The 25890-nt window shown below is 45.3% G+C and overlaps 1 protein-coding gene across 2 annotated transcripts in view; it reads right to left on the reverse strand.

Moving 5' to 3' along the window:
* The window catches only part of LOC127567879 (probable voltage-dependent R-type calcium channel subunit alpha-1E), a 615955-nt gene that overhangs the window by 317880 nt on the left and 272185 nt on the right, over window positions 1-25890 (reverse strand). For both annotated transcript variants that reach the window (XM_052011039.1, XM_052011041.1), the window contains exon 8: window positions 3867-3970. In XM_052011039.1, the coding sequence (XP_051866999.1) occupies window positions 3867-3970 (104 nt within the window). The remainder of the gene's footprint in view (window positions 1-3866; window positions 3971-25890) is intronic.

The following is a 25890-nucleotide window of genomic DNA, read 5'->3' on the forward strand; positions in this document are numbered from 1 at the left end:
TGTCTCACATGATTGACTTTTATAGGGAAGTGACTAAGATGTTTGATGAGGATAGGGCAGTGGATGTTGTCCATATGGACTTTAGTAAAGCATTTAACAAGGTCCCACATGGGAAGGTAGTCCAGAAGGTTAAGTCACATGGAATCCGTGGTGAATAGTAAATTGCATCCAAAATTGGCTCAGTCATAGAAGGCAGAGGGTAGTGGTGGAGGGGTATTTTTTGACTGAAGGCCTGTGACCAGTAGTGTTCTGCAGGGATTAGTGCTGGGACCTCTATTAGAAACACAGAAACTACAGCACAATTCAGGCCCTTCGGCCCACAAAGCTGTGCCGAACATGTCCCTACCTCAGAAATTACTAGGCTTACCCATTGCCCTCTATTTTATTCAGCTCCATGTACCTATCTAACAGTCTCTTAAAAGACCCTATCGTATCCGCCTCCACCACCGTTTCCGGCAGCCCATTCCACGCACTCACCACTCTCTGAGTAAAAAAACTTACCCCTGACATCTCCTCTATACCTACTCCCCAGCACCTTAAACCTATGTTCCTTTTGTGGCTACCATTTCAGCCCTGGGGGAAAGCCTCTGACTATCTACCCGATCAATACCTCTCATCATTTTATATACCTCTATCAGGTCCCCCCGCATCCTCCGTCACTCCAAGGAGAAAAGGCCGAGTTCCCTCAACCTGCTTTCATAAGGCATGCTCCGCATTCCAGGCAGCATCCTTGTAAATCTCCTCTGCACCCTTTCTCTGGCTTCCACGTCCTTCCTGTAGTGATGCGACCAGAACTGAGCACAGTACTCCAAGTGGGGTCTGACCAGGGACCTATATAGCTGCAGCATTACCTCTCGGCTCCTAAATTCAATTCCCCGATTGATGAAGGACAATACACCATATGCCTTCTTAACCACAGAGTCAACCTGCGCAGCCGCCTTGAGCGTCCTATGGACTCGGACCCCAACATCCCTCTGATCCTCCACACTGCCAAGAGTCCTACCATTGTTTGAAATATATGTTAAAGACTTGGAGAACATGCAGGTGGTCTAATTGGTAAGTTTGAAGGTGACATGAAATGACTCAATGACATGAAAATTGGTGGAGTTGTGGATTGTGAGGAAGGTTGCTACAGGATACAGCAGGATATACAGCAGTTGGAAATTTGGGCAGAGAAATGGCAGATGGAGTTTAACGTGGGCAAGTGTGAGGTGATGTATTTTGGGAGGTCAAATGTAACAGTATACCATATCAATATATATTACTTAATATATTAAAAAATATATAAATAAAATATATATTTAAAAGTATACGGTAAATGGCAGGACCCTAATGAGCACTGATGTACAGAGGGATCCTGGGGTCCAAGTCCATAGCTCCCTGAAAGTGGCAACACATGTAGATAAGGAGGTAAAGAAAGCATATGACATACTCGCCTTCATTGGTCAGGGCATTGAATATAAGAGTCAGGAAGTCATATTGCAGCTGTATAAAACTTTGATTAGGCCTCATTTGGAGTATTGTGTTGCCACACCATAGCGAGAATGTGGAGGCTTTGGAGAGGGTCCAGATATTGTTGCCTGGATTGGAGTATATTATCCATAAGGAGAGGTTGAACAAACTTGGGTTGTTTTCTCTGGAGTATCCGAGGTGAGGGGCAACCTGACAGAAGTTTATAAAAATTATGAGAGGCATAGATAGTGTAGACAGTCAAATCTTTTTCCCAGGGTAGAAATGTCAAGTACTAGAGGGCATAGGTTGAAATTGAGAGGGGGAAAATTTAAAGGAGATGTGTGGGATAAGTTTATTACACAGAGAGTGGTGGGTGCCTGGAACAGTCTGTCAGGGGAGATGGTGGAGGCAGATATGATAGTGACATTTAGGTGACTAGTGGAAGCAAAGACTCTCACAACATTTAAGGATTTTGGGTGACCACTTGAAATGCTATGGCATTGAAAGCAATGCGCTGACTGCTGGAAAATGGAATTATTATGGCCAGCGGTGGGACAAAGGGCCTGTTTGGTTATAATATGACTCTAACCGTGCTTTCAACATGTCCTCCCTCTTTCAGGGATTTATACACACATTCATCTTGGTCTCCCTGTTGCTGCAGACTACAAATTGTGCCACTTCATCTTTCTTGCCTCTCCCTATTTTTATACTAATGCACTTGACTTCACATTTCTCTGCATTAAATTTCATCTGCCACTTCTCTGTCCATTCTGCCAGCCTAATTGTGTCTTTGACCATCACTATTCTCCTTACAGTTTACCACACCTGCATTTTTGTGGTTTATGCAAATTTGGAAATCTTACCCTAGGCATTGAAGTTATGGAGTCCGAGAGTTGTACAGCACAGAAACAGGCACTACAGCATACCATGCCCACGCTAAACTTTTTGTCCATCTACACTAGTCCTACTTGCCAGCATTAGGACAATGGTTTCCCCTGTTAACAATGTGTCATAAAATCAGCGATCCCAGCGCTGAGCCCTGAAGAACCTCACTGTTTACTATCCTCTTTCTTTGTTTTCTGCCTTGAAGCAACTTCTGCAGGTCCCAATTCCATGCATTCGGATATCTGGGACTGTACATGTGTTACCACAAATGGATTAACGTTTGTCTCACCCAGGTGCTGGAAACTAGTTGTGGAACTAGAGTGGTCCACATCCAAACTCTTAAAGTAACATCTTTTATAGGAAGACAAAATTGTGATACATATTCATTAAGTGATGACCTTTCCCCAGCTTTTTTCCATAACTTCTTCACAGGAATCACATTATTCATTCTTAAAACTACCCATATTCCATTATTTTCCAGATAATGCAGCCTGCTTAAATCCAACAATAATCTTGTTCTGAATCAACTGAGTTCTTCCTTGTTTCATCAAGTAGAAAGGCCATTTTGATTTCAAAGTGCTTCTAGGTTCACTCAATTAGCACAGAAACAGGCTCTTTGGCCCATCATATCCAAGCTGCCATCAATACCTATCTATACCAACCCCATTTACCTGCAATGGATCTGTAGCCTTTTATGCTTTGGTGGTTCAAGTGGTTGTCCGGATATTTTTAAATGTTGTGAAGGTCTCTGTCACCGTCACCTTCTCAGGCAGTGCATCCCAGACTGCAATCACCCTCTGGGAGAAAAGATTTTTCCTCAAAAGCTCCCCAGGCCCCTTACATCTCATCTTAAACCTGTGCCCTCTGGTTTTAGACACCTCTGTTATGGGGAAAGGTTCTTCATTATCCACCCTATCTATGTATCTTATAATTTTCTATTCTCCTACCAGGCCCCCACAGCATCCTCCACTCCAAGGAAAACAGACTCAGACTATCCAGTCTGTCCTTGTAACTGAAACATTCCTTCCCAGGGAACATCCTGGTGAATCTCCTCTGCACCTTCTCTCGTGAAATCACATCCTTCCTATAGTGTGGTGACCAAAAAAAAATCACATAACACTCCACCTGTGGTTTTATAAAGCTGTATTCAATGACTTTCAAGCCCCCATATTCTAAGCCCCAGCTAATGAAGGCCAGCATTCCATAAGCCTTCTTGTTATCTTTAGGGATCTATGGATGTATATACACCAAGGTCTCTCTGTTCCTCAATAATTCCCGAGGGTCCTACATTTATGGTGTATATGCTACTCAGATTAGACCCCCAGAACACACCTCCTCACATGTCGGGATTAAAGTCCCTTTGCCATTGTTCCACCCAACTTACCGGCTGATCAATATTGTTCTGTTGGTCCTTGATCTGCAGCTGTGAGGTCAGCTGGACAATGACCCTTCTTCTGGGTCGATAACATCTGGTTTATTGCGAAGGAACCTACTTTTCCCTTGGGGACGGTTGAACTTGGTGCACTTACCCAGACAGCACTCCAAGAACGAGGTTCAACACAAAGAATGAGCCAATGATGATGAGCGGGATGAAGTACAGCCAGTTCCACATCGCCCCTAAGGCATCATCGGTCTGCAGAACACAAGAAGAAATCTCCCTTTACATCTGGTCTTCACAGTCACATGGCATCTGTCGCTTAGGTCTCATAGATGGGATTAGTAAAGCCTGAGAGCACCAGGCTGGTATCGCACGGGCCCCTGCTCTTTAGAAGGAACTCCAGACTCTTCAAGCTCCCTCAAAATTCTACGATCCATTCCCAGTCTGCCGCTGGCCATTCATACCCATCCTCCCCTAACCACACCACCCAACATTCTTGGAACTGCCATGCTCAGTGCAGAGCACGGCTTTGGCATATAAGTTTTAAGAATGAGGTGCTGAGGTCCAGAAGCCAAGGTGGATTAGTCAGTGTACAAATATACATGTGAACAAACAAATTACGATAGGAGTAGCAAACGATCTGCTGGACGAACTCAGCGGGTCAAGCAGCATCTGTGGGAGGAAAGGAACTGTCCACATTTTGGGTTGAAACCTTGCATCAGGAATGAAACACCGAAACATTGACAATTCCTTTCCTCCCACGGATGCTGCTTGACCTATTGACTGCCACCTTATTACATCTTGAATTTTGCAGTCGTGGCCCCTCTTTTTCACACTGGGCTACGACGCAGCGGTTGTGATCCCTCCCATCACACGAGGCCATGCCTCCAGCAGTCTGACCCCTACTCTCATTATGGGTCTTAACCTCAATGGTAGTAATCCATAACTCGATACTAGGCTTTGACTCTAACAGTAGCAATCCACTTCATTCACTCCAGGCTGTTCCTCCAGCAGATTGTTTGTTGCTCCAGATTCCAGCATCTGCAGTCTCTTGTGTCTACAGGATAGTGGTAAGCCCCTCAACCACTTGAGAGATCATGGCTGATCTGATTATCAGCTCAACTCAAGATTCTTGCCTACCCCCTCCAACATTTCATGCTTTGCTTATCATGAATTTGTTTTCCAAGGTGATGAGTAAAAGGCACTTGGCATGAGGTACGGAATGAGCAGCAGAGCTCCTGATAATGATTACGACAGCAGACAGGCTGAACCACGGATGGAGATAGGCAAAGCTATTGAAGTGGATGCCATCTGCCACCAAACTGTATTCAATACTGCATGCGTGACCAACTGGAAGAGCAGCAAGGGGAATGATTGTGATCCCCACGGTGACACTGATCCATGGGTCTAGCGTTATCAGCCATTCCCTGAACACTAAGCTGGAACTTTAGCTGTAACGCCCCAGTACACCAGGCTACGACACGACCTGCAGTGACCTCCCACTATCAAAAAGGGCAATGATGAGGGCATTGGTGATCATGTTGGGATACGACCTTGGATGTAGTGACTCCTCTCATCACACTGCTAGGCTTTTCCCTCTCTCACACCAGGGCAACCCTAGCAATAATGACCCTACCCAGGAGACGCAAGAGACTGCAGATGCTGGAATCTGGAGCAACACACAAAGCGCTGGAGGAACTCAGCGGGTCAGGCAGCATATGTGGAGGGAAACGGACACTTCATCTGTACTGAAAGATGGAGGGGAGAGACAGTATAAAGAGGTGAGGGGAATGGGTGGAGCAAGAGATGGGAGGCAATAGGTGGATCCGGGTGAGGAGGGGTGATAGGCAGATGGGGGAGGGGAGGGGGGAATGGCATCAGAAGCTGGCAGCTGCTAGGTTGAAGTGCTGAAGATGATGGAATCTGAGAGGAGAGGAAGGTGGAACATGGAATAAAAGGAGGGAGGTAGGGAGGGGAATCAGTGGGAGGAATGTATGGATGGAGCATGACTCTCCCCATCACACTAAACCATGACCCAAGCTGTCCCATTCGCTGCCACCTTATTACATCTTGAATTTTGTACTCGTAACCCCTCTTTTTCACACTGGGCTATGATGCACTGGTTGCAATCCCTCCCATCACACGAGGCCATGCCCCCAACAGTCTGATCCCTACTCTCATTATGGGTCTTAACCTCAATGGTAGTTATGGATAACTCGATACTGGGCTTTGACCCTAACAGCACCAATCCACTTCATTCACTCCAGGCTGTGATTCTAGAATTACTCCAGGTGATGACCCTAGCTGTAGAGTCATAGAATTATACAGCACAGAAACAGGTCCTTTGGCCCAACTTGTCCATGCTGACCAAGATTCCCATCTAAGCTAGTACCATTTGCCCATGTTTGGCCCATATCTTTCTAAACCTTCCCTATCCAAGTACCTGTCCAAGTACCTTTTAAATGTTGTTCATGTACCTGCCTCAACCACTTACTCTGGCAGTTCATTCCATATACTGACCACTCTCCGGGTGAAAAGGTTGCCCCTCAGGTTCCTGTTAAATCTTTCCCCTTTCATCTTTAACCTATGCCCTCTAGTTCTTGATTCCCCAATTCTGGGAAAAAAATTCATCCTATCTATGCCCCTCATGATTTTATACACCTCTATAAGATCACCCCTCATTCTCCTATGCTCCAATGAAAAACATCCCAACCTGCTCAACCTCCCTCCATTACTCAATCCCTTGAGTCCTAGCAACACCCTCATAAATCTCCTCTGCTCTCTTTCCAGCTTCATGGCATCTTTCCCACAGCAGGGTGACCAAAACTGAACACAATATTCCAAAGGCTATCACCCAGGGCTATGATCCAGTCTGTGACCTGAGCTGTAAAGACCTCTGCTATCGCAATGGGTTCCAAACCTTTGACTACACGGATCACACAGGGCAACAATTGTGTTGTGATGACCTCCACATGACAGTAACCCCAGCTCCAGTAAGTATATAAGGTGTTGGCCACCTGGCCTCTGTAACCTGCTCCACCGTTCATCCAGATCAAGGTTGTTTTTTTAATCTCTGCCCAATCTTCCTGCATATACCATCATGTCGAAGCTGAGGACAAGGTTTAAATGGGCGGTACAAGCATATAAACGGGAGGCAGTCTCTAATGGGATCAGCCATCTTGGAGCGGCCATTTTGAGAAGGGATGGCTTGTGGAGGAAGTGCTGCTGTTGAGGTCAAATTGCGGGCTTTGGCGAATGCGGGGCTTTGGTGAGGAGGCAAAGAGCACCAAAGTATGGTCTTTCCTTTTCTTTTAATCCACTAGTTATTAAAGGGGCAGTAATGGCAGTCAGTGGAGTGGTGTGCTCCTCCTCTGAGATGTGGGAGATCAGGACAAGTGTCCCTGACGACAATGTCTGTAGGAAGTGTGTCCAGCTGCAGATCCTCTCAGACCACATGGATCAGTTGGAGCGGCAGTTGGACTCACTGAGTAGCACTCAGGAGGCAGAGAATGTTATAGACAGGTGCTTTGGGGAGGTGGTCACACCACAGGTCCAGCCAGATAGATGGATTATCACCAGGAGGGACAGACGGGCAGTACAGGAGTCTCCTGTGGCTGTTTCCCTCTCCAACTAGTATACCAGTTAGGCCAAGTAAGCCTGATAAGAAGGACAGGCAAGACCAGGTAGTGAGCATGGTGGGGCTGATGGACTGTTTATTTCAATGCAGAGTATTAGAGGTCAATGCAGATGAACTTAGAGCCTGGATTAGTGCATGGAACTGTGAAGTTGTAGCCACTGCGGAGACTTGGTTGAGAGAGGACGGAAATAGCAGTTCAACATTCCAAGATTCAGATGTTTCAGACATGATATAGAAGGCTGTAAAAGAGGTGGGGGGGGTTGTGTTACTGATCAGGGAGAACGTCACAGTGGCACTAAGAGAGGACATCCTGGAGGACTCATCCAGTGAGGCAATTTGGGTGGAGCCCAGCAATAAGAAAGGTGCAATCACTATGATGGGGTTATACTATAGGCCTCCCAATATCCAGCAGGAGATGGAGGAACAAATATATAGGCAGATTATGGAAAGATGTAAAAGCAACAGGGGGAGTATAGTGGGTGAGTTTAAATCCCCCAGTATTGACTGCGACTTTCTAAGTGCCAGGGGCTTAGATGGGGAAACATTTGTTAGGTGCATCCAGGACAGTTTCTTGAAACATTATGAGGATAGTCCAACCAGGGAAGGAGCCATATTAGACCTTGTATTGGGAAATGAGCCTGTCCAGGTGATTGAAGTTTCAGTGGGGGAGCATTTTGGGAAGAGTGATCATAATTTCATATGTTTTAAGATTGTTGTGGATCAGGATAAGACATGAGCTTGGGGGAAAGTGCTAAATTGGGGGAAGGCTAATTACAACAGTATTAGGCAGGAGCTGGGGATAGTAGATTGGGAGTGGCTGCTAATAGGTAAGATAATGTCTAACATGTGGGAGTTGTTTAAAGGTCAATTGATTAAAGTTCAGGACCAGCATGTTTCTGTGAAGATAAAGATGGCAAGGTTCAGAAACCTTGGATGACGAGAGATGTTGTAAATTTAGTCAAAAAGAAAATGGAAGCATATGGCAGGTTTAGGAAGCTGAATTTGGACAAGGCCCCTGAGAAATAAAAGGAAGCTGAAAAGAACTTAAACAAGGAATTAGGATGGCTAAAAAGGGGCTGTGAAATCCCAAGACAATTTATCAGTACATAAGGAGCAAGAGAGTAGCTGGGTCCACCCAAGGACAAAAGAGAAAATCTATGCTTGCAGCCAGAGAAAGTGGGTGAGGTACTCAATGAATACTTTGCATTGGTATTCACCAAGGACATGGATGACAGTGGGTTGAAGGAAGGTTATGTTGATATTCCAGGGCAGGTCGATATTAAGAAGGAGAAGCTGTTGGGCCTCTTGAAGAACATTAAGGTGGATGTTCCAGGGCCTAATGGGATCTATCAAAGGTTGTTGAGGTAGGCAAGGAAGGAGCTTACTGGGGCCTCGACAGAGATCTTTGTAACCTCTTTAGCCACAAGCAAGATCCCAGAGGATTGGAGAATAGCCAGTGTTGCTCCTTTGTTTGAGAAGGAAAATGGAACAAGCGAGGAAATTATAGGCCAGTGAGCCTTACATCAGTGGTAGGAAATTATTGGGGAAGATTCTGAGGAATAGGATTTACTTACATTTGGAAAAGCATGGACCTATTAGGGATAGTCAGCATGGCTTTGTGTGGGAGAGGTCCCGTCTCACAAATTTAATGAGGTGGTGTTTTGAGGAGGTGACTAAGATGAGGATAGGGCAGTGGATGTTGTCTACTTGGATCTTAATGAAGCATTTGACAAGGTCCCTTATGGTCACATGGGATCCACGGTGAGTTGGTAAGTAGTATGTAAAATTAGTTCGGTCATAGAAGACAAAGGGTAGTGGTGGATGTGTGTTTTTTATGACTGAAGGTTTGTGACCAGTGGTGTTCTGCAAGGTTCAATGCTTGTTGTGTGTGATATAGATAAATAACTTGGATGATGTAAGTTTTCAGTAAATGGTAGGATCCTTAGAAGCACTGATGTACAGAGTGATCTTGGGGTGCAAGTCCATAGCCTCCTAAAAGTGGCAAAGAAGGCCTACGGTATATTTGCCTTCATTAGTTGGGACATTGAGTATAAAAGTCAGGAACTTATTTGCAGCTGCATAAAATTTTAGTTTGACCACATTCAAAGTATTATGTGCAGTTCAGGAAGAATATGGAGACTTTGGAGATGGTTCAGAAGACATTCACCAGGATGTTGTCTGGATTAAAGAGTATTAGCTTTAAGGAAAGGTTGGACAACCTTGGATTGTTTTCTCTGGAGGCTGAGGGGAGGCCTGATAGAAGTTTATAAAATTATGAGGGGCATAGATAGGATAGATAGTCAGAGTCTTTTTCCCAGGGTAGAAATGTTAAATACTAAAGGTGAGAGGGAGAATGTTTAAAATAAATTTTTATGGCAAGAGTTTTTAACACAGAGAGTGGCGGGTGCCTGGAATGTGCTGCAAGGAGAGGTGGTGGAGGCAGGTATGATAGTGGTGTCTAAGAAGCATTTAGACAGGCACATGAACAGGCAGGGAATGGAGGGATACGGATCATATGCAGTCAGATGGGATTAGTTAGATTTGCACCATGGTCAGCACAGACATTGTGGACGGAAGGGCCTGTTCCTCTGCTGTACTGTTTCATGTTCTGTATCCTTTGATTCCTTTAGCATCCAGAAATCTATTTACAACTGAGCCTCCACATTCCTCCAGAGCAGAGAATTCCAATGATCCATCACTCACTATGTGAAGTATGTTCTCCTCATCACACTCCCCATTTTTTTGAGACTGTGAACCCTGGTCCTAGACTCCTCAGCCAGGGAAAACATCTAGCTTACATCTACCCTTCTTAATCCTGTAAAAAGTCCGTAAAGTTTCAGTAAAACCTCGTCTCGTTCTTCTAACCATGGAGAAGCAGGCCTAGTCTTCTCAGTCTCATACAAAACAACTCTGTCCAGTGGATCTTCTCTGCCCTCCCTCTTTGGCCTGTACATCCTTTCTTAAGTAAGGAGACCAAAATTGTACACAATACTCCGGGTGCAGTACCACCAAGGTGTATACACTTGTTGTAAGACTTCCTTATCCCTGTTTTGAATCCTTTCATAATAAAAGCCAACATCCCTTTCTCCACCCTCATCACTTGTTGTACCTGCACATCTTCTTTCAGTGAGGTGTGTACAAGCACACACAGGTCTCTTTGAACATGAGTGCTCCCTGATCTTTCACCATTAAAAAAAACCTGTTTTTTTTTGTTCTATGCATCAGTAGTGGGAATTTGCAGCAGCCTGAAAAGCTTGAGCATGTAGATATTAGAAAAGAGGTGGTGCTGAAACTTTTGAAAAACATTAGATAAGTCGCTGAGACCGGATGAGATGTACCCCAGGTTGCTGTGGGAGGCAAGGGAGGAGACTGTGGAGCCTCTGACGACGATATTTGCGTCGTCGATGGAGACGGGAGAGGTTCCAGAAGATTGGAGGGTTGCAGATGTTGTTCCCTTATTCAAGAAGGGGAGTAGGGATAGCCCAGGAAATTATAGACCGGTGAGTCTTATCTCAGTGGTTGGTAAGCTGATGGAGAAGATCCTGAGAGGCAGGATTTATGAACATTTGGAGAGGTATAATATGATTAGGAATAGTCAGCATGGCTTTGTTAAGGGCAGGTCCTGTCATACGAACCTGATTGAATTTTTGGAGGATGTGACTAAGCACATCGATGAAGGGAGAGCAGTTGATGTAGTGTATATGGATTTCAGCAAGGCATTTGATAAGGTACTCCATGCAAGTCTTATGGAGAAGGTGAGGAGACATGGGATCCAAGGGGACATTGCAGTGTGGATCCAGAACTGGCTGGCCCATAGAAGGCAAAGAGTGGTTGTTGAAGGGTCGTATTCTGAGTGGAAGTCGGTGACCAGTGGTGTACCTCAGGGATCTGTACTGGGACCCTTGCTCTTTGTGATTTTTATAAACGACCTGGATGAGGAAGTAGAGGGGTGGGTTAGTAAGTTTGCAGATGACACGAAGGTTAGGGGTGTTGTGGATAGTTTGGAGGGCTGTCAGAGGTTACAGAGGGACCTAGATAGGATGCAGAGTTGGGCTGAGAAGTGGCAGATGCAGTTCAACCCAGATAAGTGTGAAGTAGTTCATTTTGGTAGGTCAAATATATTGGTGGAATATAGTATTAATGGTAGGACTCTTGGCAGTGTGGAGGATCAGAGGGATCTTGGGGTCTGAGTCCATAGGACACTCAAAGTGGCTGCGCAGGTTGACTCTGTGGTTAAGAAGGCATATGGTGTATTGTCCTTCATCAATTGGGGAATTGAATTTAGGAGCCGTGAGGTATTGTTGCAGCTATATAGATCCCTGGTCAGACCCTACTTGGAGTATTGTGCTCAGTTCTGGTCGCCTCACTACAGGAAAGATGTGGAAGCCATTGAGAGAGTGCAGAGGAGATTTACAAGGATGCTGCCTGGAATGCAGAGCATGCCTTATGAAAGCAGGTTGAGGGAACTCGGCCTTTTCTCCTTGGAGAGACGGAGGATGGGGGGGGCCTGATTGAGGTGTATAAGATGATGAGAGGTATTGATCGGGTAGATAGTTAGAGGCTTTTCCCCAGGGCTGAATTGGTGGCCACAAGAGGACATAGGTTTAAGGTGCTGGGGAGTAGGTATAGAGGAGATGTCAGGGGTAAGTTTTTTACTCAGAGAGTGGTAAGTGCATGGAATGGGCTGCCAGAAACGGTGGTGGAGGCTGATACGATAGGGTCTTTCAAGAGACTGTTAGATAGGTACATGGAGCTGAGTAAAATAGAGGGCTATGGGTAAGCCTAGTAATTTCTAGGGTAGGGACATGTTCGGCACAGCTTTGTGGGCCGAAGGGCCTGAATTGTGCTGTAGTTTCTCTATGTTTCTATGTTTCTAAAATGGATGACCTCACGTTTTCCACATTAACCTCCCATCCATCACGTTCTTTCCTACTCACTCAGTTTGTCTACATCCCCTTGAAGTCTCTTTACATCCTCCGCCATACCCACAATCCATCCAGTTTTGTATCATCGTCAACTTGGAAATATGACATTTGGTGCCGTCAGCCACATTAGGCTGCCATTAACCCTACTATCACACTGGGCTTGACTCCAGCTGTCTTGTCTCCTATAACTACACTGTGCCGTGAATCAAGCTGCCTCTGACATCAAACAGGTGTCGTGACACCTATTTGACACTGGTCTATTATCTAAGCTATCACTGTTTGGTTCATTGGGTCGTGACTCATGCTGCCGTAGCACTAGTTTACACTTGCATCTGAGCTGGATATGATCACAGCCCCAAGATGTGGCATCCTAGACTCACACTGGCTGGGCTATAATCCTGGCTCCATTGACACCACCACCACTGTTGTTGTGTACCATTTCATCGTGGCAGCCTGTAACAGCAGCTGTAATGAACACCATCTTCACAATTGGCTTCAATCCTATGTTGTGACCCAAGCTTTCGTTACACTTTGCTGAGATCTCAACTGTGAAGACCTCAATGATTCCACTTCTGTTGCAACGATCCCTGTCTCCAGTTGGAAAATGACCCAATCTGCACTCCTCCCTCCAACAGTTTGCACCGTGACTCTAGGTTTAATGACCCCTAAAAATAACCGAAGCTTCAACAATGGGTTTAGTGCCTCCCATTACATCAGGCTAGACTAGCATCAGACTGGGCAGCATGTCTGCAGTGACTCTGCCTCAAGGTTGGTCTTTGATGTGAACTGTAGTGATCCTAAACTTCACCCTTGACTTGCAGTGACCATGGAAATCTCGCCAGACTTCACAATGTACATAAGTCCTGGCTGTAGTGATCTCAACCATCACGTAAGCTTAAAAACCAAGTTTTAATAACCCTACAGGGGTGAAACTCCACATTCCACTTATTCCCCCTCCCCCTCATTAGACAGTGACACCAACTTTACTGACTACAAGCATCACACAATGGTACAATCCAAAGTTTAGTAACCTCTCTATCCTGCACTTGGCCACAGCCCTGTTCCAGTGACCCCTCTACCCTGCCCTGGCCTGTACTCTTGTGATCTCTCTCATCATACTTTTCTGTGACCACAAACTGAAAATGTTGAAGATTCATTGATCTGAGAGACCACTTCTCTTTCCAAAGGTGCAGCCTGACCCATTGAGTGTTTCTCTGGTTTTATTTCTGACTTCCAGCACCCAGAGAAGTTTTTCCCTTTTGACGCTGGGCTGTGGGAACCTCTGCTGTACCCTCTGCTGTGAATCAAGATCTAGTGGTCATTATCATCTCACTGTGGCACCTCGAACCCTCTCAACAGTTCTATTCTCTAGTGACCACTGACATTATCCTGGGCTGTGACCCAAGTGCTGATCATCCCCATTGTACTAGCTCAGAGTCTGTTGCTGTAACTTTATCATTGCAAACGATCCCAGTTGCAATGGCTCCAAGATCCACAGAGAACATAGAACAGTACAGCACAGCAGAGGAGATCTACCAGTATGTTGTCTGCATTGGAGGGCATGTCTGATGAGGATAGGTTGAGCGAGCTAGGGCTTTTCTCTTTGGAGAGAAGGAGGATGAGAGGTGACTTGATGGACATGTACATGATAAGAGGCAGAGATCGAGTGGACAGTCAGAGACTTTTTCCCAGGGTGACAATGGCTAACACGAGAGAACATAATTTTAAGGTGATTAGAAGAAGGTATAAGGGGGATGTCAGGGGTAAGTTTTTTACACAGAGAGTGGTGGGTGCGTGGAATGCACTGCCGGCAGAGGTTGTGGGGGCAGATACATTAGGGACATTGCAGAGATCCTTAGGTAGACACATGAATGATAGAGAAATGGAGGGCTATGTAGGAAGGAAGGGTTATATAGATCTTAGAGCAGGATAAAATGTCGGCACAACATTGTGGGCCAAAGGGCCTGTACTGTGCTGTAGTGTTCTATATGTTCTATATATGTAGCACAGGAACAGGCCCTTCAGTTCATGATATTGTGCCGAACTAATTAAACTAATAATTAAAAGATGAACTAAACTAGTCCCTTCTGGCTACACAAGTACATATCTCTCCATTCTCTGCACATTCATGTGCCAATTAGGAGCCTCTTAAATGCCTCTGTCACATTTGCCTCCATCACCACCCCGGTAGCACATTCCAAGCACCCACCACTCTCTGTGTGAAGAAAAATTGCCCTACACATTTCCTTTGAATTTGCCCCCATTCACCTTAAATTCATGCCCTCTAGTATTGGACATTTCGACCCTGAGAAAAATATACGGGCTGTCTACTCTATCTATGCCTCTTATGGTCTTGTAAACCTCTATCAGGTCTCCCCTCAGCCTCTGCCACTCCAGAGAAAACAACGCAAGTTTATCCAACCTCTTGTTATAGCTCATACTCTCTAATCCAGGCAGTATCCTGGTAAATCTCTTCTGCACCCTCTCCACATCCACATGGGGTGACCAGAATTGAATGCAACACTCCAGATGCGGCCTAACTAGAGTTTTATAAAGCTACAACATAACTTCCTGACTCTTGAACTCAATGCCTCGACTAATAAAGGCAAGTATGCCATACACCTTCTTTACCACCCTATCAACTTGTGTAGCCAGTTTCAAGGAGCTATGGACTTGGATCTCAAGATCCCTCTGTACATCAACACTGTTAAGGGCGCTTAGTTGACCTCCCAAAGTGCAACACCTCACATTTGGCCAGATTAAACTCCTTACAATACCTTTCAATATAGCAGCAACTAGACTTCTAATGATGCCACTTGACCAGCTGAGTATTTCCTGCATCTTTGGTTTTATTTTAGATCTGCAGCATCTGCAGAATTTTGCTTTAGTTGTCAAATGTACCTTCACTGGTAGTAAAACTTGGTGGCATGCCTTGAGGTCATGAACTGTGGTCCACATCCGCTTGCCTTCCTGTTCATAATGGACACTGCCTATCCAAGTGTGCCATGTGTAATGGCACCTCCCAATGGAGGCACCACAGTTTCCAGTGCCAGAACATACGCTGGAATGAATGAGTTGTTTGACCTGTTGAGCTTCGGAGAGAGAACATGTGCTGAGGGCAACACGTTGACATGGCGGAGGTGTCCAAGACCCAAGGGCATAGGTTTAAGGTGAGGAGAAAGAGGTTCAAAGGGGATCTGAGGAAGGAATGTTTCACCAGAGGGTGTCTGCAGTCTGGAACACACTGCCTGAGAAGGTGGTGGAGGCAGGTATACTCACAACATTTTTGGAAGCATTTGGATGAGCACTTCAATAGGACACTCTGAACTAAATGCTGGTAAATGAGAATTATATAGATCGGTGCTTGATGTCAGCCAAGGAGCCTATGCTGTATGACTATGATGTTCTTACAACAGAGCACTCAAAATTAGGGCCAATGTCCCATGAACTAAGAAGATCCTAGAAGATTGTGAATGGGAAAGGACTGGATGCAATAGCTGAAGATAAAGTATCTACAATAACTGAAGGGATCTGGAATGACATTACAATGCTCTTGAACAGACAGAAAGAGAAATCTCTTTGCATATGCAGTGAGCTGTGAACCTCTGGAATTCTTGAGCAATTTGAGAGAGAAATCATGTCAACAATTTAGGATTAGATTTGATGAGAAAATGACGGGAAATAGAAGGAAAAGACGAAGGAATCAGAAGGACACACAAGATTATGATAATTGCTTCTGTTAAGTATCACTGAACTGGTTAGGCAGAAATGGCTGTTCCAAAGTTGAAATTCTAAACCATTCAGAAAGAGGCAAACCATCGTCCTAGTGCAAACACTTTCATCTGGAATGATGAAGAACATGGAACATAGGAACTGGCACTTCGACCCACGATGTTGTGCCAAACAAATTAAGCTAATGATGCCTTCATATTGGTAGGTGAATTCTATTGGTAACCATTTTTAATGGTTACATAAATCAGCTGTTGCAGGCAAGACCATCCCATAACTGCCTTGGAGAAGGAAGTGGTGAACTGCCCTCTTGACCCCCTGCAGCACTTGTGGTGAAGGTACTCCCACTTGGATGAAAGTGCTGGGATTTTTACCCAATGATGATGAAGAGATTATGTGTGAGATCGTTGTGGATTGGAGGGCTGCTGCTGAAGCAGCTTTGGTGAGTTTTTGCAGGACGATTTATGTTGCCAGGACTTGATGGACTGAATTATAGGGAGAGGTTCCACAGGCTAGGACTTTATTCCTTGGAATATAGGAGACTGAGAGGGGGTGATCTTATAGAGGTGTATAAAATCACAAGGAGCATAGATAGGGTGAATGCACTCAGGCTTTTTCCAAGGGTTGGAGAATCAAGGGCACAGGTTTAAGGTGAGGGGGGAGAGATGTGATAGGAACCCGAGGGGCAACTTTTTTTTACACAAAGGATGGTACGTGTGTGGAATGAGCTGCCAGAGGAAGTGCTTGAGGCAGGTACAATAACAACTTTTAAAAGACAGTTGGATAAGTACATGGATTGGAAAGGGTTAGTAGGTTATGGGCCAAACGCTGGCAAATGGGACAAGCTTGGATGGGACACATTGGTTGGCATGGACCAGTTGGGCCAAAGGGCTTGTTTCTATGCTGTATAACTCTATGACTATGACATTTAGTAGAGGGCACACATTGGAAACTTGTTTAGACAATGCTAGAGGGAGTGCACGCTTAGGGGGCAGATGAAACTAATCAAGTAGATTGCTTCATCCTGGATGGTGTGGAGTTTCTCAAGCACTGTCAGTACTGCTCTATCATCCTCCTGACTTTTGCCTCGAGAATGTTGGAAAAGCTTTGGGATGTCAGGAAGCAGGTAATGCACTGCAGGATACCCAGACTCTGGCCTGCTCTTGTAGCCACAGTACTTACATGACTGATCCATGATAACAGTAACCTCAAGGATATTGATGGTGGGGTCAGTGCCATTGAATGTCAAGAATAGGTGATTGGCATCTGTCAGAGATGGCCATTTCTGGGCTCTTCTGAAGTGGGAATGCTATTTACCATTTGACAGCTCATGCTACACGCAGGCATTGGCTGCTTCATGTGCTGAGGGTTGCAAATGAAGTTGAACATTGTGCAATCATCAGTGAACATCCCCACCACTGATCTTATGATGGAAGGAAGGTCATTGCTGAAGCAGTTGAAGATGATTGGGCTCAGGATATTATTCAAAGGAACTTCTGAAGAGAGTTGTTCCATTAACCATCTTCCTTTGTGCAAGCTGTGACTCCAATCACTGGAGAGAGTTCCACTTGATTCCCCTTACCATCAGCTTTACTTGTGCCTCTTGATACCATACTCAGTCAAATGCTGTCTTGGTGTTCAGGGCGTTTACTCTCACCTCACCTCTGGAGTTCAGCTCTGGTCCATGGCTCTGACGAGTTCTGGAGGCAAGTGGTCCTGACATAATCCGAAGTGAGCATTGGTAAGCAGGTTATTAGTGAGCAAGTAATGCTCAATAACACAGTCAATAACACATGCACCACCTTCCTGGTGATTGAGAGTAGACTGATTAGACAGTAATTAACCATACTGGGTTTGTCCTGTCCTTCGTTGACAAGACATATCTGGGCACGTTTCCTCAGTATCGGGTAGAGGTCAGTTGTAACTGTACTGGAACAGCTTGGCTCGAGGCATGGCTGGTTCTCGGACATAGCTCTTTGGTACGCCAGCTGGATTTTTGTCTGGTCCCATAGGCTTTTCTGTGTCCAGTGCTTTCAGCCACTTCCTGGCATCATGTGAAATAGATATGCTGAAGACTGGCTTCTGTGATGGTGAGGATCTCGGATGGAAGCTGAGACGTATCATTCTCACAGTATTTCAAGCTAAACATGTCGCGAATCTTCAACCTTCACGTGCTGGATTCCACTATCATCAAGGATGGGAGCCATTTTTAGAGCCCCCTCTTCTCATTAGCTGCTTAAGTATTCTCTACCATTTACAACTAGTTGTGGTAGGACTGTGGATCTTTGATCTGATCAGTTGCCTGGGGATTTGCGTGGCTCCACCCCACCCATCAGGTGTGCGCATAGGGATTGGCCTAGGAGAGCACCTTTGTTCCTGGAACCTTTGTCCTTGACCTCCAAGCCATTGGCCTGTCTAAATCACCTGGTCAGGCTCCACCCAGCCTCCCAGCACTATAAAGAGTGTTGCACTTCCCTGGCCCTCTCTCTTTCGACTGCCCCAGGAGTAGTGAAACCATACTGCAGAGACCACTGGTAAGAGTGTGCACCACCATGTGGTTTGGGAGCATCTTAGTCAGATTCCAGGGAGTGTTTGGGCCAATGCTTGTCTAGGTCAAGGTATTCAGGCATTGAAGTATTTATCCCTTGATAAGCTGTACCTTGTTTATTGTTTGAGTGTGTATCTCATCCTCGTTCCAATTCCCCCTCATGTTTGTGGTCTCCTGCATGTGTGTGTGTGAGTGTGCACCTGTTCCCATTCATTCTGTCCCCGTGTTTGCCTTTGTGATTAAACTACTTTTAAAATCCAAAGCCTGTGTCCAGAGTCCTCCATCTTTAAGATTCCAAAAGAACCTTTTCACGCAACAGCATAAGTTTAGGGTGAGAGGGGAGAGATTTAATAGGAACCTGAGGGGCAACTTTTTCACCCAGAGAGTGGTCAGTGTATGGAATGAGCTGCCAGAGGAAGTGGTTGAGGCAGGCACATTAACACGATTTAAAAGGTACTCGTACAGGTACATGGATAGGAAGGGTTTAGAGGGAAATGGGCCAAATGTGGGCAAATAGGACTAGCTTTGATAGGCATCGTGGTTGGCATTGACCAGTTGGGCCTGTTTCCATGCTGTATGACTTTATGACTCTATGTTCTATGTGCCATGTCTTTTTCTGTTCCCTTACCCTGTCAATCCCCCTGAAGCATTTCTATTCTCCCCCAACCCCACACTGCCGCCCAACTTTGAACCATCAGTAAATTTGGATATATTACATCTGATCTCCTCATACAAATCATTGATATGGAGTGAACAACTGGTTTAAGAGATGTTTGGATTGGCAATGTATAGCAGAATAGGGACCTAATGCAGTAAATGGGATCATTGTAGATTAGTGTAGATGGGCATGGATGAGTTGGGTCAAAGGGCCTGCTTCCAGACTGGACAACTCTATGACTAACTTTCCCAGATTCTACACCCACCTATACTAGCAGCAATTTACATCAGCCAATTAACCTTCCAACCTGCACGTGGGGCAATCCAGAGCACCCAGGGGAAACACACTCAGTCACAGGGAGACCATACAAATTCCACAGAGACAGCACCCACGGTCAGGATTGACTCTGGGTCTCTGGCGCTGCGAGGCAGCGACTCTACTCACTGCACCACTGTGGCGCTTGTATGTTAGCCTCTATAACGAGAGTGGTTCAGTTACAGGACTAAGGAAGTCCTACTGAAATTGTATGGAGCATTGGCAAGACTGGACCTGGTAAACTGTGCAGAGTTTTGGTCTCCCTACCCAAAGATGCATTTGCCACAGAGGGAGTGGCAGTGAAGATTTGTTGGACGAGTTCCAGGGAAGGTGGGTTTATTGTATCAGAAGATGGAGATTAGACCCATGGTCGCAAGAGTTTAGAAGGTTGGAAAGCCATCTCATCAATACCTACCAAATTGCTGAACGGGTTGACAAACAAGATGCTGGGAGGATGCTTCCCCTGAATGAAGGGTTTAGAACCAACTTGAGAATAAGGGACAGCCTCTCAGGACTGAGATGAGGCAAAGCTTCCCTACTTAGGGAATGGTGACCCTTTGGGAATTCTCTACCCTGGATGCTGCGGAAGCTGTCATTGAGTTCATTCCAAACAGAGCAATAGGTTTCTGGACATTAATTCTGGAATAGATAGATAAGGTGACAGTGCTGAAGAGTAGCCCTGAGATAGGCGGACAGGCATCATATTGAATGGTGGAGAAGGCTCAAAGGGCTAGGTGGCTGCATGTTGCTCTTATTTCTTCAGTTAGCAACACAGAAAATAGGATCAGGAGAAGGCCATTCAGCCCTTCGTTCTCCATTCAATATGATCATCCAAATTTAGTCCTGTTCCTCTCTCCCCCTTTAGCCCATCAACCACATCCAACTCCTCCTTCAATATATTCAATGAACAACTGCTTGTTGCAGTAGAGAATTTCACAGGTTCGCTACTTTCTAGGTGAAGAAATTCCTCCATTTCAGTCCTTCATGGGTTATCGCATATCTTGAGAATGTGAGCCTTGATGCTGGACTCCCCCGTCATTGGGAACATTCTTAACTCTGCAGAATAAAGGCTAATCGATCCAATTTCTCTTCATACAACAGTTGAGATGTCATATTACAAGTGTACAAGTATTTGGTAGAACCACACTGACAGTATTGTGCTCAGTTCTGGTCACCCAGCTATAGGAAGGATGTCATCAAGCCGGAAAGGGTGCAGAAAAGATTCACAAGTATGTTACCAGGACTGGAGAACTTGAGTTATAAGGAGAGACTGGATAGGCTGGGGCTCTTATTCTGGGAGTGCAGGAGGCTGAGGGGTGACCTTAAAGAGGTTTATAAAATCATGAGAGATATAGGTAAGGTGGATGGTCACACACTTTTTCCAGGGTGGGGGAGTCTAAGACTAGAGGGTATAGGTTTAAGGTGAGGTGGAAAGACTTAAAGGGGCAGGTTTTTCACATTGAAGGTGGCGGATATGTGGAACGAGCTGCCAGAGGAAGCTGCAGTTTACGAAGTTTACAATACAGGCCAAATGCAGGCAAATGGGACGAGCTCGGATGGACACCTTGGTTGGCATGGACAAGTTAGGCCGCAGGGCCAGTTTCTGTGCTGCATTACTCTATAACATTCATACCATCCCAGCAATCACTCCGGTGAACTTTCCCTGAACTTCCTCCATAGCAAGAACAACTTCCTCGCATATGGAATCCAAAACTGCACACAATACTCAAGGTGAGGTCTCACCAAAGACCTGTATAACTGTACTGTCAACGCTGCCCCTGAACTTAAATCTTCCCATCTGAAGGCCAACATAGTATTTGCCTTCTTATTGTGCACTTAATGTGCAGTACTATTCATTGACTAGTGCACAAAGACTGCAAGATCTTGTTGCACCTCTTTTTTTTCATGACATTCTCCTGTTTAGATAATAATCTGCCTACCTGTTTATTGCCATGTTTATCTACATTAACCCATTCCCTCAACCTGTCCAAATTACACTGGAACTTCTCTACATCATCCTCACAGTTCATACTTCCACCCAATTTGCATTGCATTGTCTATAGATTTGGATATATGACATTTAATTCCCTTAAATTCAAAATACACATCCTGAATAGCTGGGGTGCCAGCACTGACTTCTGTGGTATCTCACCAGCCACTGCATGTCACTTGGAAAAAGACAGGCTTATTCCATTTCTATTTCATGCTCTCTGTCCCTGTTAGTATCTCACTCCAATCCTCTGTACTTTAATCTTGAATGATAATCTTTTGTGGGACCTTACAAAAATCTTCTGAAAGTCCAAATACACCACATCCACTAGTTCTCCCTCATCTATTCTGCTGATTACCTCTTCAAAGAATTCCAGTAGATTTGTCAAGCGTGACTTCCCTTCTCGTAAATCTATGCTGACTCTGTCCCTTGTCACAGTTTTCCACTATCAGAGTCATAGAGTCATGCAGCATGGAAACAGGCCCTTCGGCCCAACTCATCCAAGCCAACTGTGTTGCCTAGTGAGCTAGTCCCACCCATCTGCGTTTGACCCTGAGCCCTCTAAACCTCTCCTATCCATGTACTTATCTAGATGGCTTTTATATGTTGCCAATGTGCTTGCCTCAACCACTATTTCTGGCAGCTCATTCCAAATATGCACCACCCTTTGTTTAGAAGCTGCCCCTGATGTCCCTTTTAAATCTCTCACCTCTGATCTTAAACCTATGCCCTCTTGTTTTTAGCACCCCTCCCTGGGAAACAGACTATGTGCTTTCACCCTGTCTATGCCCCTCATGATCTCGTATACCTCTATAAGGTCAATCCTCAATCTCCTATGTTCCAGGGAATGAAGTCCTGGTCTACACAACCTCTCCTTGTAACTCAGGCCTCCAAGTCCAGGCAACATCCTGGTAAATCTTTTCTACACTCTTTCTAGTTTAATAACATCTTTCCTATAAGAGGGTGACCAAAAGTGTACACGATACTCCAAGTTGGGCCTCACCAATATCTGATATAACTGCATCATAACTATCAACTTCGGTACTCAATGCCCTAACTGATGAAGGCCAGTGTTCCAAGCACCTTCTTCACTACCCTGTCTACCTGTGACGCCGCTTTCAGCGAACTATGCACTTGTACTCCTAGGTCTCTCTGTTCCATAACACTCCCCAGGGCCCAACCATTCACTGTATAAGTCCGACACTGGTTTGATCTCCCAAAATGAATACCTCACATTTATCTGGATTGAAAGCCATTTGCCAATCCTCAGCCCACATACTGACCTAACTAAGAGCCCCCTGTAGTTTTTCAAACCTCCTACACTATCTACAACACCACCGATTTTAGTATCATCCGCAAACTTACTATCCATGCCTTGTACATTTACATCCAAATCGTTTATATAAATTACAAACAACAAAGGTCCAGGCACTGACCCTTATGGCACACCACTAGACACAGGCCTCCAGTCTGAGAAACAACCCTCGACCATCACCCTCTGCTTCCAACCACTGAGCCAATTATGAATCCAATTTTGCTATCTCTTCCTGGATCCCATGCGATCCAACCTTCCAGACTAGTCTGCCATGAGGGACCTTGTCGAAGTCCATATAGACAACATCCACTACCCTACCCTTATCTACCCTCTTTGTTACCTCCTCAAAGAATTTCAAGCGATTTGTCATACACAACTTCCCACGCACAAAGCCGTGCTGACTGTCCTGCATCAGATCCTATCTCTCCAAATGTTGGTAGATCCTGTCCCTCAGAATCCCCTCAAGGAATTTACCCACCACTGATGTCGGACTCACTAGCCTGTAGTTTCCTGGCTTGTTTTTGCTACCCTTTTTAAACAATAGTACCACATTAGCCACTTTCCAGTCCTCTGGAACCTCACCTGTGGCCAGAGATGAAGCAAAAATCTCTGCAAGGGCCTCAGCAACTTTTTCTCTAGATTCCCACAACGTCTGAGAATGCACAAGATCAGGCCCTGGGTATTTATCCACAATGCACTTTAAAGCCTCCGATACCTTCTTCCTGCTAATTCGTATGTGGTTCAAGACATCACTACTCATTTCCCCCATTTCCTTAACTTCCATTGTTTTCTCCACAATAAAAACTGAAGAGAAATATTCATTAAAAATCTCAAAAGTTCCACACACAGACAGCCAGGCTGACCTTTAAGGGGACATATTCTCTCCCTATTCACCCTTTTACTCTTAATATACCTATAGAAGCTCTTGGGATTTTGCATCACCTTGTGTGCCAGATCCTTTTCATATCCTGTTCTTGCCCTCCTAACTCCTCTCAAGTGCACTCCTACATTTTTGATAGTCATCAGGAGATTCACTAGTTCCCAATTGCTTTTGTGCAGTGTATGCCTCCCTCTTTTTCTTAAGTAGATCCTCAATATCTCAAGTCAACCAAGGTTCCCTAAACCTGCCAGCCTTGCCCTTCACCCTAACAGGAATATGCAGGCCCTGAACTCTTGGCATCATACTTTTAAAGGCCTCCCACTTGGCAGATGGTCCTTTCCTAGATATTTTTAATAAGGGCTCTTGATCTTCCCCAATAGCAACTTTCGACTAACTGGTCCATAATTCTATTTTCCCTTTATCTTGTATTTTGAAATAATGGAACTATATTCACAAACCTCCAGGTCACTGGGACTCTTCTGGAGGCTACAGAAAATGATCAGGAGTGCATCTATTATTTCTAAGGCCACATCCTTAAGTATTTACATCCTATGTATCCTATGATGTAGATTCAATCTCATTAATTTCATAGAAACATAGAAAAACTACAGCATAATTCAGGCATTTTTTCCCCATTCATACTGATTTCACTCAGTTCGTTCCTCTCACTTGAGTCTTTGTTCCCCGACATTACTGGGAGGTTATTTTCATCCTCCTTTGCGAAGACACACCAAAGTATGTAGCTAATTGATCTGCATTTCTGCTGTGCCATCTGGGATCTCCCAGTGGCCAGCCATTTTGCTTCACATTCCCGCACCAACATGTCTATCCACGGCCTCCTCCACTGGCAGATCACGGCCAAACGAAAACTAGAGGACAACACCTCATTTTCCACCTGGGCAGTCTCCAACCTTGGTGGCATAAATGTCAAATTCTCAAACTTCCGGGAACTGCTCCCCTCTGTCCCTTTTCCCCTATTTTTCCTTTTTTCATCTTTTTTCTCTCTCCTCCTGATCCAACTGGTCCTCATCACCCTAGCTCTTTCCCCTCTGCCAACCTCTCCCTCTCCATCTGCCCATCACCCACACACTCCTCCCATCGGTTCCCCTCCCCACCTCCCTCCCATGATTCCATGCTCCACCTTCCCCTCCTATCAGATTCCACCATCTGCAGCCCTCTGTCACCTCCACCTCCCACCTCCCAGCCTCTGTCGCTATTCCCACTCTCCCCTCCCCCATCCGCCCATCACCCCTCCTCACCTGGATCCACCTATCACCTGCCAGCTCTCTCTCCACCCCTTTATACTGTCTATTCCCCTCTACCTTTCAGTCCAGATGAAGGGTCTTGACCTGAAATGTTGACTGTCCATTTTCTTCCATCGATGCTGCCTGACCCGCTGTCTTCCCTCAGCGCCTTCTGTGTTGCTCTGGTCTGCATTTTGTTGTTCACATTATAATTATCCCTATTTCTGACTCAGTGACCTAAATTTGTTTTAATTAATTGTTTTCTCTTCCCGTATAGAACCTTTGCAGATCGGTATTTATCTTTGTGGGTCAATGATTGGATTAATTTTACTCAGTCAGTGTGGTCATTGATTAAATTGTGAATGGAGTCCATTAGTGGTATCAATATATTCAGTGTCTGAGGTCAGCAGGTAGTGTCTGACTTGCGCCACTCATGTGAGGAAGGTCAGTGAGCTCAAGTGAGCAGTGAGTGTGGTTTACTGGGCTCTTCCTACATTGGAACAGGCATGGTGAGGCCAATCCCCTGCTATCTGCAGTGGTGCAGTCAGCTAGTCAAACCCTTTTTGTATGACGAGAGCTCTGTTCTAATACATACACTGGTCTTTCACTAATGTTGTTGCAGCCAGTTTAAAACTGACAAACCACCAACCCATAATCCATTCCAATGAGCACCTGCCCCTTTCTCTGGGATCCACTGAGCAGACTTTGTAAAAATATACGGGAGCACAAATTAATCTGGCATCACAGACATCATCACAGGACAGAACAGTGGCACAACCAATGGAGCCTCACAGTTCCAGCAACCAGGATTCATCCTGACCTCTGGTGCTGTCTATGTGGAGTCTCCCTGTGACTGTGTGGTTTCCTCCCACATTCCAGCAATGTGCAAATAAGTTAGTTGGCCATTAAATTTCCCCTAGTGTGTGGCTGAGTG

The sequence above is a fragment of the Pristis pectinata genome, chromosome 3 (genome assembly GCF_009764475.1).
Source record: "Pristis pectinata isolate sPriPec2 chromosome 3, sPriPec2.1.pri, whole genome shotgun sequence".
Lineage (NCBI taxonomy): Eukaryota > Metazoa > Chordata > Chondrichthyes > Rhinopristiformes > Pristidae > Pristis > Pristis pectinata.